At 50.8% G+C, this 20,007-nt stretch overlaps 1 protein-coding gene across 4 annotated transcripts in view; it reads right to left on the bottom strand.

The window, feature by feature from the left end:
- Nucleotides 1–20,007, bottom strand: part of GNAO1 (G protein subunit alpha o1) — a 146,918-nt gene that overhangs the window by 79,765 nt on the left and 47,146 nt on the right. For 3 of the 4 annotated variants that reach the window (XM_074152092.1, XM_074152091.1, XM_074152093.1), the window contains exon 3: nt 9,160–9,301. In XM_074152092.1, the coding sequence (XP_074008193.1) occupies nt 9,160–9,301 (142 nt within the window). The remainder of the gene's footprint in view (nt 1–9,159; nt 9,302–20,007) is intronic. The other variant, XM_074152094.1, reaches the window with a different exon arrangement.

Genomic DNA, 20,007 nt, shown 5'->3' on the forward strand with positions numbered 1-20,007 from the left:
ATCTCATCTCCATCTCCCCTCTTCCAGTGTCAAACCCTTCCCCCTCCTCCTATGGCTCCCCTCCCTCATCCAGAGTCCCTCCCCAGCTTTCCTGGAGCCCCTTGAGGGACTGGAAGGGGCTCTAAGGTCTCCCCGGAGCCTTCTCTTCTCCAGGCTGAACCCCCCCAACTCTCTCAGCCTGTCCTCCCAGCAGAGGGGCTCCAGCCCTCCCAGCATCTCCGTGGCCTCCTATGGACCCACTCCAGATTCATCTGACAAGCTTTTCTCCTGGTGGTTAGCTGAAGAGGAAGGCAATTCTCATAATTTAAAAATCTCCTTTTAGGTATTTGAGCCTCCTATATACAAATGTCCTCAGGCCTCTCAGCCCTCCATGTTTCTAAAGCCCAAAGGCCTGTATGGCCCTTCAAGAGTGAGTAGTCCTGATCTCTCATGATGGCACAGAGAGAAGAGCGAAAGTGCTATCAGCCTGAGCCCATGTCCAGCCGAATTCCCTTTCCTGCCACTAGTGACCACTGCCTTGTCCTCTCACCGTGTCACTCTGGGGAGACTCAGGTACCATCTTCTTTAAATCCCTCTTTAGGTGGAGAACGATGTGATTAGATTCAATCTGGAGCTTGGAGTTGGCTAGATCCCCTGAGACACCTCTTTCCCTCCTCTTTTTTTCTTCAAAAGAAAATTAAAAGGCTGATTTTAATTGATGGCATCTGTTCTGGTCAGTGGTTTTATGGGACAGTTAGCTATAAAGCCAACCTCGGAATTGGGAAGGTGGCACAGATGGCAAGTGTCACCCACCTACAGCGCTTGGCCGATGCCACGTGCTCACCAGAGAAATAGATCTGAGTGGCATTTTGAGGTGTGATTGTCATCTGGCTCACTTAGATATGAAGCTGAAGTGCATCAAAATACTTTTTTTTTTTCCCCTAAAAATGTGTTTCTTAGGAACAGATTTCTGACTGCTCAGAGGGACTGGAAGACCAGGTGAACTTCTATCCCACCCCATCCCCTGAGTGCTGCCCATTCACCACCAGCCCACGGCGTCTGGGAGAACCCAAAAAAGCAGACCCAGTGTTTACTTTTGAGTGAGGATTAAAGCGTTGCCATGCCAACACCATAGATATCATCCCGAAGCAGGACCAACGTGAAAAACATCATGCTGGCACGTCAACCGCTCGGTAAGATGGCACCTTCCAGAGAGCAGCCTTCCACACGACAGGCGGTTCCAACTTGCTACGCGACTGCCGCCCCCTCTCCCCTGCCTCCTTTCGGCTCCATTTCACGCGGCCTTTTTTCATTCTTTCGGAATTTTAACTAAAAATGGGTACCTTGGGCCACCCCGGGGGAAGTTTCGAGTTTTAGAGCTGTCAGTGGTTGATAGTTTTCTGCTGGCAGAAAGGGTAGCTGATATCGCCCCTGGGTGCAGCGGTGCCTGTGACATTCAGTCGCTTGCCTGCAGCCCCTAGCTGTTTCCACTGCTAGTGCATTTTCTAGGCTATTTCTATTCGAGTCCCCGTTCCTCCCCTTCTCCTCAGGGCGGGTATCACCTCCCTCCTTCGCAAACTCGGGATTTCTTCCTGCCCACAAGCACCGTTACACATCTGCGGAAGACTGGGATTCTGACTGTTTGTCCATCACCACTACTGCTGCCCTATAAATAGCTGCAATCCCTTCGGTGCCAGAGCTAAGATGGCATTTTAGCCCTAAGTGAATTGCCAGTTTTCTATTTGTAATTACCCAGGTTGGAAAGGAGGACAGATTGACAAACTTAGCTGAAGTCAAACTCTACATAAAGACTTGGCAGCCCTCAACCCTATGACCTTATGCAATTGTATGGCTCTTCTAAGCCAAATTGGACATTGAGCTGCTGGAGCGTGTCCAGAGGAGAGCCACCAAGATGGTGAGGGGTCTGGGGAACAAGTCATACGAGGAGAGGCTGAGGGAACTGGGCATGTTTAGTTTGGAGAAGAGGAGGCTGAGGGGGGACCTCATTGCCCTCTACAACTACCTGAAAGGAGGGTGTAGAAAGGTGGGTGTTGGCCTCTTCTCCCAAGGGAATAATGACAGGACCAGAGGAAATGGTCTGAAGTTGGGGCAGGGGAGGTTTAGATTAGATATTAGGAAGAATTACTTTACTGAGAGGGTGGTCAGGCACTGGAACAGCCTGCCCAGGGAGGTGGTGGAGTCGCCATCCCTGGAGGTATTTAAGAAAGGTGTAGACATGGCACTTCAGGGCATGCTCTAGTGCCCGAGATTGTTGGGTTGTGTCTGTTTGTGGGTGGGTGTGGGGTGTGGTTGTGGGTGTTTGTTTTGTGTGGTTTTTTTGTTTTTGTGGGTTTTTTTTGTGGTTGGACTTGATGATCTCAAAGGTCCCTTCCAACCAAGAAGATTCTGTGTGATTCTGTGTGAAATTCTGTCTGCCAGAGCCAAGGCATCATGTGTTTATAGCCATGACACAAGCTTATTTTGTCTCCCTTCTAAATGCTATCTTTATTAGTAGCGTGACTACAGCAAACCAGACACCGGTTCTGGGATGATCTTTTTTGCGAGATGAAGATCATCGTGTGTCATTGGCTTGATGAGCATGACTTCAGCTTTGCAGGAGGACAGAGCCAAGCCGTGCAAAGCAAGGTCTCCCGGGTCCAGCCTCAGGTCTTGGCCAAGTTGGCTGGTATCTCTTTGGGTTTGACTCTCCCGAGGAGGTAGAGAAAAGTCACAGAAGTAGACTGGTTCAGGATCTTTTAGTTGACACCAAGGGCTATCATAAACTGTCTTCACGCTCTACTGTTACTTTACTGAGAGCATTTATTAGGGAAAGATTCTGAATTTTCAGGGGGTCAAGGGACTGGAAGATGGGTCACGCACCATGTACCATGCAGAGAGACCTTACTCTGGGATTTCCCTTGCCCTTCACTGTCCCCCTCCTTCTCCTCCAGCCTCATTTTGCAGCAATGATTCCCAATACGTTGGCCACCTCAGCCAGCAGCAACAAGCCTTTCTTGAATGAGCCACCCATCTCCCTGGCAACAAGGCAGGCTGTGAAAATAACAAGTGCTTTCCTCTCTGTTTTATGTTTCCTACCTCTCGAGAAGTGCCCTGCCTTTTAGTAGCCTCCACCGCTCAAAAACATGAATGATGGCCAACGAAATGCACTTCGTGGAGGGACGAAGAGGGAGGTGAGCAAGAAAGGTGGCTTTGGTCTTACCAGAAAAAGAGTGGCAGATCTTTACACCTTAGTGAAGGGCAGGCTGAAATACTTGTTTAGAGTGATGAACCCAGCAGACCCAGTACAGTGGGAATGGTTATATGTACATATATATATGTGTATTCCAGAGGAGGCCACGGAGATGCTGGGAGGGCTGGAGCCCCTTTGCTGGGAGGACAGGCTGAGAGAGCTGGGGGGGTTCAGCCTGGAGAAGAGAAGGCTCCGGGGAGACCTTAGAGCCCCTTCCAGTCCCTCAAGGGGCTCCAGGAAAGCTGGGGAGGGACTCTGGATCAGGGAGGGGAGCCATAGGAGGAGGGGGAAGGGTTTGACACTGAAAGAGGGGAGATGGAGATGAGATGTGGGGAAGAACTTCTTTGCTGTGAGGGTGGTGAGAGCCTGGCCCAGGTTGCCCAGAGAAGCTGTGGCTGCCCCATCCCTGGAGGGGTTCAAGGCCAGGTTGGAGGGGGCTTGGAGCAACCTGGTCTGGTGGGAGGTGTCCCTGCCCAGGGCAGGGGGTGGGAGTCTGGGGGGCTTTAAGGTCCCTTCCAACCAAAACCATTCTATGATTCTATGACACGCATGCTGTGGGTACTGCATGCAGCAAGCCAGCAGACTTCAGCAGACATCCAGGCAAATGCTGACACCAGGCAAAAATGGGGTGGCCAATGCCCCCCTTATTCCGTTTCCCCTTTTCTCCCGCTCCACCCTGCTCCTCTTCAAAGCATCCTGAATTACGCTTCACAGTGGTGAAGTTCCCATCGCTTACACCAGCCAACCAGCAAGGGGTGGCCGTATCCCCACTGCAGCCCCAGAACCTCGGGGCTCCTTCGTCCATCCCCAGGTCAACCAGTAGCTACCAGTCAGCAAAGGGAGGCTTCCTACCAGCACGGCGGTGCCCGATTAACCTCGCCTGCCCTCCCCAAAGTTACTAGCAGCTTTTCTGCATTTCTCAGAGAGCTTGGGTTAGGGAGCCAGCTGGTCTACGCGGACACCCGCCTGAAATGAAGTACACCCCACAAATATCTTGAGCTGACAAGCAGAAAAAGCCAGTTACACAGGAGCAAGTCTTATGAAAGAGAGCTCGTCCCACGCACTGCTCCCTTCCAACGCCTGGGAATAAGGAGGTGACGGCGGCTGCGTCCCCCGTCCTGCCGCTGCCTCGGTGCTACGGTTTGAGGGACCCACAACAATTTATTGTCGTTCAGACAATTAATTATTCTCTCAGCCGATGAGCCCTTCCCATCAGGTAAGGGCAATGAGGGAAAACAAGGAAACCCGAGGGTTGAAAAATGAACAGGTATGATAGAATAAGACTAGCTAATTAGCATTAATAACACTAAAGAACCAGTATTGATGCCGGTACCAATATAAAACGCACAAGTACTATCCCCAGCCCGTCGCAGGTATCGTTTGGTTTAGCTGAGAGTTCGGGCGCTACACATTACATACAGCATAAGGTCACCACAAACACATCGTGCTACGAAGCCTGAAAGGTAAAAAAAATCCCCTATCAAAATTTTTTAACACTCGAGCTGCTTTTTACTCTTCCCTTCCAGAGTCGAAGCAGAGATTTCTGGACTCCCACTGGGACAGAAGTTCAATTGGAAGGCCACCACCTGCCACCTCCGGACCCTGAGCGCTGGACCTATGTCCCTGCCGCCTCCGACACCGGTATCCAAGCCACGCTACTGACGAGGGCATTCTCTGTTGGGTAATTTCTGAGCGGTTTCAGCCTGTTTCTGCCTGGCTTACCTTCCTATGAACACGCTCTACAGCTCTTTCATACCAGCCTGCAGGGTCGGCAGGCTTGCCCGGGCAATCTCCTTGTAGCCCAAGACCACCCCAAGCTGCGGATATCCCCAGGTCCCTGTCTGCCTGCAGGCATCTTACTGACGCGCCGAGGAAGAGGCTTTACACTTCTTCTGGTTGGGATTTCTCAAGCCAGACTTTGGAAGTGGCTCTTCAAACGGGGAGATGAAAATCCACCCCTTCCCTGCCCTTCCTGCTCCATCCGATCAAACCACCCCAACTGACTTCTACGATCCTGGCTTTAAATCCCCATTTCCCGTTGGCTCCGCCTGGGTTCGCTGGAAGGGAATCAGTGAGGAGCTTGCTTTATTAATACATTTGCACTTTAGAGAACCGTTTAATCCAGAGGCTACACGGTATGGCCTGACTCTTTCCTGCCTCTTAATCTGATTATAAAGGTAAGGACTGAGTAATGCCCTACTGGCCAGCTGGAGGGTCTCGAGTAGCCAGACGAGAGGAAGGCTCTGCTCCTCTTCCTTCGTGTAACCCTTTTCTCTTGGCTATTTGGGGCTCCACACCAAGGGCAGTGGTGGCCCTGGAGATGATGGACGCCCACGGATACAGCCCGGCTCCTGTCTCCTCGCTGACTGCTCCTTTTTTGCCTGCCCTCTTGCAACGTGTAAAGGATTTTCTCTCTCACAAGATGAGAGAGTTGGGGGGGTTCAGCCTGGAGAAGAGAAAGCTCCGGGGAGACCTTAGAGCCCCTTCCAGTCCCTCAAGGGGCTCCAGGAAAGCTGGGGAGGGACTCTGGATCAGGGAAGGGAGCCATAGGAGGAGGGGGAAGGGTTTGACACTGGAAGAGGGGAGATGGAGATGAGATGTGGGGAAGAACTTCTTTGCTGTGAGGGTGGTGAGAGCCTGGCCCAGGTTGCCCAGAGAAGCTGTGGCTGCCCCATCCCTGGAGGGGTTCAAGGCCAGGTTGGAGGGGGCTTGGAGCAACCTGGTCTGGTGGGAGGTGTCCCTGCCCAGGGCAGGGGGTGGGAGTGGGTGGTCTTTAAGGTCCTTTCCAACCCAAACCATTCTATGATTCTATGATTTGTGACTTTGCGCTTGCACAGCTTTTCTGCAGTTTCAGACCGACCTCCTGGGCTGTGTGTGGTGATAACACACCACGAGCTGGCAGGACGTGCTGAAGGACACCAAACAAGGACCTAGGTGCTGCCCCCAGGCCATGAACCTTCTGTGAGTCAGGCACGGCTGTAAGAAAACCCGCTCCCCTCAACAAGGAGCAGAGATAAAGTGAAATCCCACACGCAGACTGTTTTGTTCTTAACCTGGGGACAGGTCCGTATCAGCAGAGAGGGTCAGCAAGACCCAGGGTATCTGCTTTTCGTGATTTATTTTGTCTTTTCAGCTCGCGTTTCCTACATCGATCTCACTTTGGCTGACAAAAGCTAAAGGATTTAGTCTGGACTCTTCCCCCAGTCTTTCACATCTATTAGACTAAATACTCGCAGTATAATTATGGGCAGGAGAAAAATGAGAACAGTGAGAGAGGATTTGATTATTTTACCTCAATAACAGAAGCACAGAATCATCTCATTCGCATTTATTAAGTAGGGGAGAGGGTTTTTTTTTTTTCTCTGACCGCTGTCAGGGTGCCATTTGAAAAGGATACAGGGGCAGATGCATCTCCCATGAAGTCAGGGAGGGGGAAGATGTAAAAGCCAAGGAATTCCTGGGGAAAACCTGTCTTGGGTCCGTGCCCCCTCCTTCCCTGCTGCTGAATCGGGCCCGGAGCAGCCGCAGCCTCGGCTCCCCTTCCCCAGCTCCCTTCTCCTTGGGGCTTAAGTGATGAGTAGGGGAAAATCCCCGACTAAAAGGTTTGAATTGGGAACCCTTGGCTGAGGAACGACTTTAAAATAGAAGAGCTTTGCTTGAAAAGGGATGAACCACGTAGCATAATACTCAACAAATCGCCTGTTTAATGGCCTCTCTTTATAGCAGCTGTGCATTAATAACAAAAGCGGGGTAGCAGAAGCCGTGTGCTTCTTTGTAAGATTAAAATAAATACTATTTCCTACTAATACCAGGAACTTTCTGTGGAGGTCGAGTGAGAGGAAGGAGCAAGCGGAAGACCACGGCCTGAGAGACTTCGTTTCTTTCCCCTTTGCCTACTGCTGGATGAAGGAATATCCCTCCCACCTACGAAGGGAGAAGATGCTCAGAATCTGCCCTCCCAGACCGTTGGCTGGTTTATAGTGGTTTGTTGCAGGGTTGTGTGTACACGGTCAGCATCACACCACTGTCACACAGGAGTAATTTCTCTAGGACTTGAGGGGAAACTAGGCTGGGGGAGAACTTAATCTAACTTGCTTTTTACTTCAGTTTTTACACAAATTGGAACCAGAGTGGTTCATGCTAGACATAAGGCATCCTCGGAGGATTTCAGACCGGATAAAGCCCTGAGCAACCTGGTTTGACCTCAGAACTGACCTTGCTGGGGCTAGACACCTCCTGAGCTCCTTTCCAGCCAGAGTTATCGTATGATCCCAGCAACATTTGGCATCTTTTCCGCAGGCGTACGAAGGGCCGCGACATTTTGTGCAGCCCCGTCCTCCAGCTCTCATTCCTGGCAGTCCCGATAACGGCTCTCCCCCTCTACACCCCGCATCTGCCAGCCCTGGCACTAGAGCACCGCCGAGTTTCCCTCCCCAAATCGGGACTTCAGGCATTAAAAAAAAAAAAAAGAAGAGAGAGAAAGAAATTTCACATTTTAAAACCGTCTGCCACAGACTGTTTATCAGACACGGGGAATGATTTGTTTCTGTTTTCCTGGGCATAGGTTTTTAGCTGAGACAAGATACGTTGCCTTGCTGAGAGCTGAGTCACCGAGTAATCAACAGATTAATGTATTCAGCTCGAAAGCCATCAGCATTAGTTCTCGGCAAGCTCACAAGAACTCCATTATGGTATCGTCTCTCCGTTTGGGATGGAAATGTCTCCAGGATTTTAGAGTTCCTGTGGGAAAAATCCCCAGATGCAAAGAAATCAAAATACTCCTTTGCGATTGGGAGAAATAAGGTACCCCTTCACACAGTAACACGCCAGCGGGGTTTTGGCATCCTTTCCAGTGAATGCTTTTATTATCAACCCTCAGATAAGGAGTTTGGGGTATGTCGTACATCTGTCATTCGAGAGCTACCTAAAAATAGTCACGACAAACTCAGTGGCATGTAGGACTTCGCCTTTACCAGGTCTTTAATCTAAAATTATTTCATTTCCAGTGAAACTAAGTAATTTTGCCATCCTCTGGGATGGCAGCGTGCAAAAAGGGTGGTCTTGGCTTCTCTAGGGCTCCAAGTTTCTCTGTGCAGGCTTGGTCCGAGGCAGAAACGCAAGAAGGAAAGGCAGAGGGCTGGCAGGGGCACCTCACAGAGGAGCCGCTGTTTAAAAATAGGGAGCTGGTTGAAGCAATAGCAGAATAGCAACTGTAAAAGGACAGGCTGGCTTAGGTGTGTGGCACGAAAAGGCTGCCAGACATCACATCGTTATTCTGATAACCCACGCGGTAACGCTGCTGCCCGGGACCCTGCCCGGAGGAACCTCACTGGAGCGACACCTCCTCCCCTTCGCAAGCGGGATCCCTGTGCGGGTACCCGGATGGGGGATGCACGAGTAAAAGCCGGTCAAAGCTCCCGCAAAAGTCAAGTTAATCCTAAAAGCTCTCCTACACCAGCAGGCGGGAAGGGGTTGGAAGGGCAGCGAGACTTCTCCCCGTGACATTTCTCCTCGCAGCCTGCATTCCCAGCGCAGGCACAGACAGGACACACATTCTCGCTGCTTCCCCACGCCTGTCAGTACCGCCGTCCAGGCTGGCCCTCGATGACCGAATTCTTTTTGTACTGGCCTGGCTAGCGCCAGGACACGAGAGACTTGGGCTGTTGTGACACAGAGGTCCCCGGGGCCACACTTCCCAGCGTAGGTGTACAAATGGCACATCACCTACAATCGTGCCTGTGCCTCTGGCTGCTGTTGCACAAACTGCATGAGCCCTGGGCGTACACAACGGTGGTGTAAAGCTTCCCTCCTCCCTCCTTTTACCCCCCCCCCCCCCAAGGTGTCAGGTTGTGCAAACGCCTCCTGGTCACACTCCGGAGTCTCCAGGCTCTCCAGCTCTCTGTACCCGAGCAGTGGTGGTTTTCACTTACCCGCCGTTCCTTGTCGCCGTACTCGATGCCCAGGGTGTCCATGGCACGTACGATAGCTGCCAGCGACTGTATAGTGTTGCTGTAGACCACTGGCTTGTACTGCTTCACGTCTTCTCCAGAGAAGCCATCCTCGTGGATGATCCTGAAGAAAACGCAGAGGACAAAAACCTCTTGAGAATGGCATTTCAATGGGGGAGAGTGTTTAAAAGAGAGCTGGGCTCTTTTGAAGAGCGCATCTGTGAGCTCAACTCCCTGAATTTTAGTCAGCATTTCTTTTTTAAACCTTTCTGGTTGTTCACCAGGAGTGTGCCTGGGCCCAGTGCCTGGGATCAGCATCCCTCTTCCTCTCTCTCTCAAGGAGGTTTGGTGCAGGGTGGGCGCATTCGGTACCACCCTCCCAACCCAACCGTGAACAACGCAGCCGGGAGCCCCTCGTCACCACTTCACAGGGGAGAGGTTTCCAGGTCCTACATTATCTTTACTGTCCAGGTCTATGGAATTATGGTCAGTGCTTCCAATGACCACCAGCTCCAATCTTAACCACTGAAACAAGTGGTAGGAAACCCTAGTCCTTGCCCAGTCCTTTCCACAGTAACTCCTGGGGCGCATTACAAAAGAAACCAGAGGCAAAATGCGCCTGTACACATGGGGATGGATGACTTCGTTGTGTAGCATTAAAGTATTTACAACCCTTCATTGCAACCCTTACAACCCCTTCCCTCCTTCCCCCTCCTTTAAAAGCAGTTTTTCTGCCTAGGGGCACGTCACGTTATCCCTTCCCGAAGCCACATGGGAATGAGACCCACAGTCCCATCAGCCCTGCGCGCTGGATGCTCTGTGCTTTAGTCTCTATTGAAATCCTCAAAAGGAGCGAGTTCTTGCAGCCCCTCGCTCAAGTCAGAAGATCGACCCCTGTGATTTCTTTATCTCCGATTCGCTCAAGAACTAAGCCCGCGTGCGCCTAGTTTTCTTGAACTAATATCTTGATATCTTGATGGGAGGACTGAAAACAGTCTCTCAGTAGGGCTGCGAACTTTCCTACCAACCCTGTTTGACAGAGCCACTTAAAACTGGAAGTATGCAAATTAGAAGGATGAAATGTGTTCCAACAAAATTACACAAACTGTGCTTAAATTTGTCCACAACCCACGACACGACACAAGAGTGGAATTAGTTTTGGTGATTCAAGATGCCAAATATACTTATTAGTTCAAGATATCTAGATATTAGATATCAATATATCTTAATAATCTAGGATTTGCAGAGCTAATTGTGTTTGACAATGATTCTCCCCAGTGAAGACATAAGTTATGATCCTGTCTCTTAAATATTGGCAGAGAGGATGATCTGCTTAGCTGAAATGAAGTCCTTGCTTGCTCATCCTCCCACCTCCCTGGACAACAGCGAGTCCCTCGGTAACAGATCTGGTCGCTGATAAAAACTAGCATCCTGCCCGGAGCAGGATTTTTGATTCCTCTTTTTTTTTTTTTTTTGGCTAAATCACGCAAAGCAAGGTCCTGATCAGCCCTGGCATCCCCCCCCCCCGGCCCCCGGGGAGAGGGAGCGCGAGCGGGGATCATGGCCAGCCGGCAGTAGATGCAGTGCTGGGGTGGCGGTGGAGAAGGGGGGCAGGATGCCAGCCCCACGTTATTCACGGACGACTACACGGAGAGCAGGGCTGACGACAGAAACACGCCGACAGAGACACAGATCTACTTCCCCCCCCCGCAATGTGAAGCTCAGGAAAGGGTTTTCTAACACAGGCGGCCGGCTCTCTGCTCTCCCCACCACAGCCTTCGCCCCCCCATCACCCAACACTGAACTCCTGGGAGGAGCTCCTCCGGCATCCTCCGACTCCTGGAAAAATACGACTAGGAGCAGAGGCAGACCACGACGGGCAGTAGCTCAAATTAACTGGTGTCCGGGAAATTTTTAAGCTACTGACCTGAGGAAGTGGGCAGAGCCTCCTGCTCAGGTACCCCAGCTCTAGGAAGGGGGAATGGAAACAGCAGGAGGGGCTGCTGGTTTCTCTCGTCTGGGCTGAGAAGAGTAGGGGTGGATGAAAACCCTTCTGACTTAGTAAATCCGGATTTAGAATCACGGAATGGTTTGGGTTGGAAGGAATCTTCAAGACCACCCAGTGCCACCCCCTGTCCCTGGGCAGGGACACCTCCCAACAGACCACGTTGCTCCAAGACCCATCCAACCTGGCCTTGAACCCCTCCAGGGATGGGGCAGCCACAGCTTCTCTGGGCAACCTGGGCCAGGCTCTCACCACCCTCACAGCAAAGAAGTTCTTCCCCACATCTCATCTCCATCTCCCCTCTTCCAGTGTCAAACCCTTCCCCCTCCTCCTATGGCTCCCCTCCCTCATCCAGAGTCCCCCCCCAGCTTTCCTGGAGCCCCTTGAGGGACTGGAAGGGGCTCTAAGGTCTCCCCGGAGCCTTCTCTTCTCCAGGCTGACCCCCCCCAACTCTCTCAGCCTGTCCTCCCAGCAGAGGGGCTCCAGCCCTCCCAGCATCTCTGTGGCCTCCTCTAGCCCTGCTCTGACAGGTCCATGTCCTTCCTGTGCTGGGGACTCCAGAGCTGGACATGGGACTCCAGAGCTGGACACGGTACTCCAGGTGGGGTCTCCCCAGAGTGGAGCAGAGGGGCAGAATCACCTCCCTCCCTCGCCCTGCTGGCCACGCTCCTTTTGATGCTTGCCAATTTCTCAAATAATTTTCTGTAGCTAGTTTTGATTTTAATGAAGAGTTATGGGCGACAACAGACATTCAAATCCAGCTGGCGGACGGTCACGAGTGGTGTGCCTCAGGGCTCAGTGTTAGGACCATTTCTGTTTAACGTCTTTATTGATGATCTCGACAAGGACATAGGGTGTATCATCAGCAAGTTCGCAGATGACACCAAGTTAAGCAGGAGTGTTGATTCCCAGGAGGATAGGGAAGCTCTACAGAGAGACCTAGATAGATTGGATCATTGGGTGAACATCAATGGTATGAGTTTCAACAAGGGCAAGTGCCAGGTTCTGCACTTGGGCCACAATAACCCCGAGCAGCGCTACAGGCTTGGGGAAGTGTGGCTGGAAAGCTGCCTGGAAGAAAGAGACCTGGGGGTTCTAATTGACAAGCGGCTGAATATGAGCCGGCAGTGTGCCCAGGTGGCCAAGAAAGCCAACGGCATCCTGGCTTGTATTAGAAATAGCGTGACCAGCAGAAGTAGGGAGGTGATTGTGCCCCTGTACTCAGCACTGGTGAGGCCACACCTGGAGTATTGTGTCCAGTTTTGGGCACCTCAATCCAAGAGAGATATCGAGGTGCTGGAGCGAGTGCAGAGGAGGGCAATGAAGCTGGTGAAGGGCCTGGAAAACAAATCATATGAAGAGCGGCTGAAGGAGCTGGGACTGTTTAGTTTGAGGAAGAGGAGGCTGAGGGGAGACCTCATCACTCTCTACAACTACTTGAAAGGACACTGTAGAGAGGTTGGTGCTGGTCTCTTCGCACAGGTAATTAATGACAGAACGAGAGGGAATGGCTTCAAGCTCCAGCAGGGTAGGTTTAGACTGAACATTAGGAAAGAATTTTTCACAGAAAGAGTGGTTGGGCGTTGGAATAGGCTGCCCAGGGAGGTGGTTGAGTCACCATCCCTGGATGTGTTTAAGAGACGTTTAGATGTGGTGTTGGGGGATATGATACAGGGAAGAACTTTGTAGAGTAGGGTAGATGGTTGGACTCGATGATCCCAAGGGTCTCTTCCAACCTAGACGATTCTATGATTCTATGATTCTATGATTCTACTCTGTAGCTTTTGTTCTGAGTGAATCCAGCGCTTGCACCGAGGTTTGGAGCAGCAGCATTCGAGTGACGGGGAAGGAGGAGGGCCAGCAGAGCTGTGCGCTGGCACCGGATCTCGTGGATCATTTACCGTTACTCAGATAAGTTGCTGAACTTCTGGGAAATGTGTTCTTTGTTGCAGTCAAACCTGAAGAGCTATGGCTGGCACAAAGCACAAGGATCTGCATCCATCCCCTCTGAATTCAAGAGTGACTGTGCAGCGCCGGTTCCTCCCGGCTCTGGGAATGGCAGAGCGGGGGCCCTGTGGGAAGGAGGCAGCAAAAGCATCACCTGAAAGAGTTCATTCTTTCGACTTGGTTGGCTCAGGGTTGGGTTTTGGGGCAGAAGGGACTAAATGTTGGTTCTGGGGCAACTAAGAGAAGGGAACGTAAGAGGGAGACAAAAAAGGGGCAAGAAGAGGATGGGCACGAGGAGCAGTGTGAGGGGGCAGGAGGATGCAGCTGAAATTTGTCTGGCCCAGCCGTTGGCCATGCTGGCAGGGACGGGAGCGGTGCTGGCACCCCGGGCTGGCTTCCTTTCCCCCTTCCACCAGGAAGCACCAGCTGGGACTCGATACGGTTGAAAAAGAGGGCTGAGCAGCTGGAGAGGGAAAGAGGTGAGCTTTGGTCGTCTTCAGAGTTTAAACTGCCTCTGGCCTCGCACCACGATGTTGCTACCTGACATTTTCACTCCTAAATACTCCGCGTTTCTGAATACTCAGGGCCAGCAAGCTCCCCCATCAAGTAATAGGGCTCCTTGCCTCGACGGGGCAGAATTAAGCAACGGAGAATGGCTTTGGTGAGCCATTCTCCCTCAGTGAACGTACTGACATCCTTCAAAGCGCGGACATAAAAGCGTCACTTCTAAAAGGGGGCAGAAAAGAGCGTGGAGAGAAAAGAAAAAAAAAACAACCCCACCCCGATTGTTCTGCTGTGAAATCTCTCTGGGAATGCAGCCACGGCCACTGAAAGCAGCGCCGCGGATGCCAGGGCTGGAGTTCTGCCGTAGGAAGTACCCACGGATTAATCAATCACAGCAGTTAGCACATTACCTAATATCTGAGCGAGCAAATCCCCCCTGACTAGCGCTGTTCCAAGGCCTGCTAGGACACCATGAACTGGTTTATTGTCCTATATGCTTTTAGCAAGCGTTTCTCCTCTTCCTCGCCTTGGCGATCCGATGGCTGAGCTCCCGCAGCAGCTTTTTCCATAGTCCTTTGGAAACGTTCACGCCGCCGCTCACCCGTTTGGGATAGACGTTTCTTCTCACCTGCCCTTGTGCTCTACTGCCTAGAGGACATCTGAAGCTCCGACGAGACGCTCGGGAGGTATATTTTTATGGGAGATGGCTTGAGCCCAGCTGGTGTGCCCCAGGACGCAAGGAACCAGTGGGGTTTGGGTACTGGAGCGAGTCACGACCAGTAAAACCACACAGAGTGTAGGAACTGATAGAAGTGAGCAGCGTGTCAAGGCTGGGAAGCCTTTAGAGGCTCAGGCAGGGGTGGGTTAGTCCTCGAGCAACACCGCAAATTAACGGGGGGAGAGTTTTCAGCGCTAAAAATGTGAATCCCCCTGTTTTCTGAATGGCTTGTATTTTTCCCCGCATCTGAAGCACAAAGGAAACTGCTGCGGGCAGGTTCCTCTCTGCCACCGCAGAGCCGGTTCTCTCCAGGGCAAAGGAAGAAAAGGGATTCAAGAGGATCCCCAGGGGCTGGGGTTGGAAGGGGGGAAGACAACGCTGTAATTTTTAAAAGCGACTCTGAGCAATTAAAAAGCAATTATTTCATTCACCCAGTGACTAATGAAACACCCTGCTCTGAATGGATTGGTGAGAGACAACTGAAGGAACCTGATGGTCTGATGCACCTATCACTGCCTGCTCCCTGTCCCTCGGCTGCTGGCAGCAAAACCCCTACGTTTGCATCTTCTGCTGTCGTACTCATTTCAGGATGGCATTAACAGGCAGGTATTTGCTGGGGAAAATGGTTCCACTGCAGATCAGGTCTTCTGCCATCCCCCAGCAAGTCATTAAGCCTGAAGAAGTGCCCAGTGCCTCGGCGATTATTGCTTAATTACAAAATAAATGAAATACTTGGAAACAGGGGGTGCATTCTGCGTAGCAGCTCGCTTTGGCTTCTGTTCAACAAAGCACTTAGATGCCTTCAGCCTCTCGCTACCACACGAATGTATTAAAAAGGCAAAGCCAAAGATAAGGCTGCCCTGCGTCCCCGCTGACACGCGGCTGTGAAAGGGCAGCTCTGAAGAACGCAGATGACAGCTCCAGCAGTAGCGCTGGGTCCAGGCAAGGAGCCACTTCGCCCAGGTCACTACTGGTGGGAATTCTTGTCCATCTATCCTGAAAAACTCCTGGAGAAAAGGCTACAGACTCACGCCCCCCCCCCAGACAAGCTATTCCTTCCAGCCCTTCCAACCTAGAACGTGCCATGACTCTTCCCTACACCTTCTCCCACCAGGTCCTCCTCCTTCTTGAGGCACAGCACCCCGGACTAGACCCAGTCCTCACTTCTCTGACCTGACAAGATCATTTTAAGCTGTAAAGCTCATCTCCTCTGATGTGCTGAAGTACCTCTCCCAGCTCCACATCGCTGCCAGATTTCATCGTGTATTTTCATCCATTTTTCACTGACGAAAATTTTGAGGGGAATCAAAACCCCTGCAGGGTCCTGGTTGACAGGGTCCTCTGCTCTGACCATGAGCCACCACTAACTGTATTCTTTGGGGATGAGTTGTGCTACTCATCCATTTCTTTCTGAGATCTGAAGTAGTTCTATCTGTTTTTCCAGGTCACTTTATGAAAGTCAAATGGGACCATGTCAAACCCTTCCCAAAATCTAGATATGGCACCAACTATTCCTCTCCTACTTCTGCTGAGAAATCAAATGAGATTAGTTTAACGTGCCTCATTTTTGTATAATCCATGCTGGATGTCACTCATCTCCCTTTTTATCTCCTAGGTGCTTGCAAATTGTTTGATTGATAGTTCAATTCTCTTCAAAGCTTCTAGAAGTTGACTGGTCTATAATTCTTACTCCTTTTCTCCCTCTATATTTAGAGATAGACACCCTGTTTACATTTTTTTTCCCTTGTCTTCTGGTACCTCACCTGCCCTCCAAGAGCTCTCAAGGAGAAGTGTTTGTATTTCTGAGATGGCGCCAGCAGAGCCTGTAAGAATGTAGTACCAAGTTCCTTAAACTCGGCCGGCCTGAAGGCATTTAATCTTACAAAGCGTGCCCTTCTTGTGCCAGAGGGAGAGAGATGGCAGCGCTCAGCGGTGGAGCCTGTGGCAGACACTCCTGCTCCCTTTCCAGTGCCCGGTACCCTCCACCCCTTCCACAGCTCTGCATCCAGGTTCTCCTTTCCTGACCGACAACCCTGCCTCATCTCCTCCACTTTGTCATCGCTCCAGAACCTCCAGCCAATGCCTCTGAAACGTTTCCTGCTAAACTCAGGCAGCTTTGTGTGGTTAGGACCTAGGAGTCCTGGTGGACAATAGGATGACCATGAGCCGACAATGTGCCTTTGTGGCCAAGAAGGCCAATGGCATCCTGCGGGGCATCAGAAAGAGTGTGACCAGCAGGTGGAAGGAGGTCATCCTCCCCCTCCGCCCTGCCCTGGTGAGGCCACATCTGGAGCAATGGGACCAGTTCTGGGCTCCCCAGTTCAAGAAGGACAGGCAACTGCTGGAGAGGGTACAGCAGAGGGCTACAAAGATGATGAGGGGCCTGGAGCATCTCTCTTACGAGGAGAGGCTGAGGGACTTGGGTCTTTTTAGTCTGGAGAAGAGAAGGCTGAGGGGGGATCTGATCAATGCTTATAAATAGTTAAAGGGAGGGTGTCAGGAGGATGGGGCCGGTCTTTTTTCAGTGGTGCCCAGGGACAGGACAAGAGGAAATGGGCACAAACTTGAATGTAAGAAGTTCCACCTAAACATGAGGAGGAACTTCTTCCCTGTGAGGGTGGCAGAGCCCTGGAACAGGCTGCCCAGGGAGGTGGTGGAGTCTCCTTCTCTGGAGACTGGAGACATTCAAAACCCTCCTGGACACGTTCCTGTGCAACCTGCTCTGGGTGGACGTGCTCTGGCAGGGGGTTGGACTAGATGATCTCCAGAGGTCCCTTCCAACCCCTTGTGATTCTGTAATTCTGTTTCAAGCTGTCTGCGTCACTATAAGAGACATATGTAGAGACTTCCAGTAGCTTACCAGAGAAAATAAATCCCATACTGTTTCTGTTTCACCTGAGGTGATTCACTTTCAATCAGCAGCATGTTTCCAGCTGAATGAAGTTTTCCCGTATCAATGCACATCCCTAAAATTACAGCGATTTGCTTGAATAAAACCAGGCAAGAAATCACGAGGAGATTATTACACTCCAAGCATACAGTGAGGAGATACCTTGGCAAATGAACGGTCCAGTTCCTGTAAGAGCAGTCCTTGCTCCTCACCTTTACCTGGGCAAATTAAAGCACTTTTCAAGGTCATTGCACAGCTTTTCTACAGAGCCTTGTGCCACAGCGATGAGTTTCACCTCTAGGATGTGGACCTGGTGGCAGTGGCACCCTGTGCAGGACCCGCAGCCCCACTCCAGCCTGGATGGTTGGGTGCTCCTCTGCAGGAGGAAAGCTCAGGTCTCCCCAGAGCTCCATATGGGAGCTCCTGAAGTTCACATGGACGGCGTGGGTCGGGAAAACCTCCCAGCGACACAAAGAGCGTGAGATGCTACAGGGTGTGAAGTGCTGCTTGCAGCTGCAGGAGGTCTCTTGGGCCACGGCAGAAGGGAGGTGGCATGAAAGCGACAACCGAGCATTTGGCCACCAACACTCGGGCTGTTGAGAGCCCCATTCATATATATAGGTTTAAAGTATACAGACTGATCCCTGGTAGATTTTATGTGAAGAATCTTGGAAAGAACACACATACAAATCTATTTTTGCTCGGCAAACTTTTCTGATTTTTTTTTTCCTCCCTTCTTCCTCTCTTTTTCTTTCAAAAATTATCTTTTCTGTTCCATGCTAGAATCAAACAGGTCATGACCTGGTGAGGCCACATCCGGAGCACTGGGTCCAGTTCTGGGCTCCCCAGTTCCAGAAGGCCAGGGAACTGCTGGAAAGAGTCCAGCGGAGGCTACAAAGATGATGAGGGACTGGAGCATCTCTCTGCTGAGGAAAGGCTGAGGGACCAAGGGCTGTTAAGCCTGGAGAAGAGCAGACCGAGAGGGGATCTCATCGATGCTGAGCAATATCTAAAGGGCAGGGGGCAAGAGGATGGGGCCAGACTCTTCTCAGTGGTGCCCGGGGACAGAACAAGGGGTAATAGGCACAAACTGGAACACAGGAAATTCCATCAGGAAAAACTTCTTTCCTGTGAGGGTGGCAGAGCCCTGGAACAGGCTGCATGGAGAGGGTGTGGAGTCTCCTTCTCTGGAGATATTCAAACCCCGCCAGGACGCGTCCCGTGCAACCTGTTCTGGGTGACCCTGCTGTGGCAGGGGGGTTGGACTGGACGATCTCAGAGGTTCCTTCCAAACCCCATCACTCTGTGAATCTTGTGAGGTTGGACAGAGCTTGAGTCAAAAGAAAAAAAATCTAATTTTGAAGAAAACCCTGTAGGATTTGTTTGCAAATGGGGAAAAATAATAATGCAAAAATCTGACTTTAATATGTAGGAAGGGAAGGGGTTGATCAAATTTTGATGGAAAATCTGCCGCTGGAGGTAATCAGCTACTTTAAAATTTATTTTTAGCTTGATATGAGGTTAAAAAGTTTGTTTACAGGGGAGTTATGAAGCTAAATTCCAGTGATTCTCTTCTCACTCATTTAATAGCCTGAAATGCGATTAAAAACTCCTGGATTATGTTAAACTAAATCAACACAGATGCCCATGACCTTGTGTTTCAAAGACTGCAAAGGCACAGTTCAGACCTCTGTGACATGGTGCAAATCTCTCAAACCTCTCCTTCTTTTTCCCCTCTGGCTGTGCCTGAATGACACCTTGTACATCCCATTCCCACAAGAAATTCCCCGAGATGGAGATTAAGACACCTCTTTGCCTACATGCCCGCTTTTTTGAAAAGCAAAGCCAGCTCCCTCAGCTAGGGTCGTCTAGAAACTGCAAACGGTGCTTGTTTTAAAAAGGATCATTTTTTCAACCTGGATTTTTACCAGCAGTCCAAGAAATGCTGATGGAGCCCTGTGATAGACTCCCAGCTGGGGGGAAATCTCCGTTTTGCGGGAAATACCTCTGGGTGACTCAAAAACGAATTCTTACCCCCAAAGTACTTCTTGCACGCAAAGACGTTATTCTAACCGGCCAGCCGGTTCGTGTTAAAAAAAAAACAAACAACTAAGCAAATCCATCAGGCGACTGAAATGCTGCCAAGACTCCCGGCCCTGGAAATGGTTGAGCTTATTCAAATCAATCGCAGAAGTTCCATGGACCTGTACGGGGCAGAAATAATTCGTGCTCTTCTCAGGCAGCTCAATTTGCGCCTCCTATCAACGCCCGTAAGTAAGTCACTGATGCCTTCATTCGTTAAAGCTGGGCATGTGCTCCCGCGCCTCAACTGCTGGCCAAAAAGCTTGAAAATCATGTTATAAGCAACTCTCTTGTGTGTGCTCTGAATGGATGTTGCTCCCACCTTATTTTTCACCTGTGGATGAGCAGCCATTGAGCTAACGATGATGAGCTTCTAGACATGTAGGGGACAGATACTGCATCTTCCCCAAAACCTTTGATTTCAGCTCGTTTATAAAATATATGCAGGATTCTCTTCATTTCCAGTTTAATATGGACCAAACCCAGAAACAAGTGCACTGAAGAGAACTCCCAAAGCGGTGCCGTGTCACTGCAGTCCTGTGGCTTTTTGGAAGCGGCTCTTAAGTCTTTTTTTTAAATAATTATTATTATTATTATTATTTTAATTGAGTTCTACAGCCATACTTCATTTTGGCTTCGGGCTGTTTGGAGGGGTGGTGCTCGCTTCGTTTCCACACGGGGGCT

Source organism: Numenius arquata, chromosome 8, assembly GCF_964106895.1.
Source record: "Numenius arquata chromosome 8, bNumArq3.hap1.1, whole genome shotgun sequence".
In the NCBI taxonomy this organism is placed as follows: Eukaryota; Metazoa; Chordata; class Aves; order Charadriiformes; family Scolopacidae; genus Numenius; species Numenius arquata.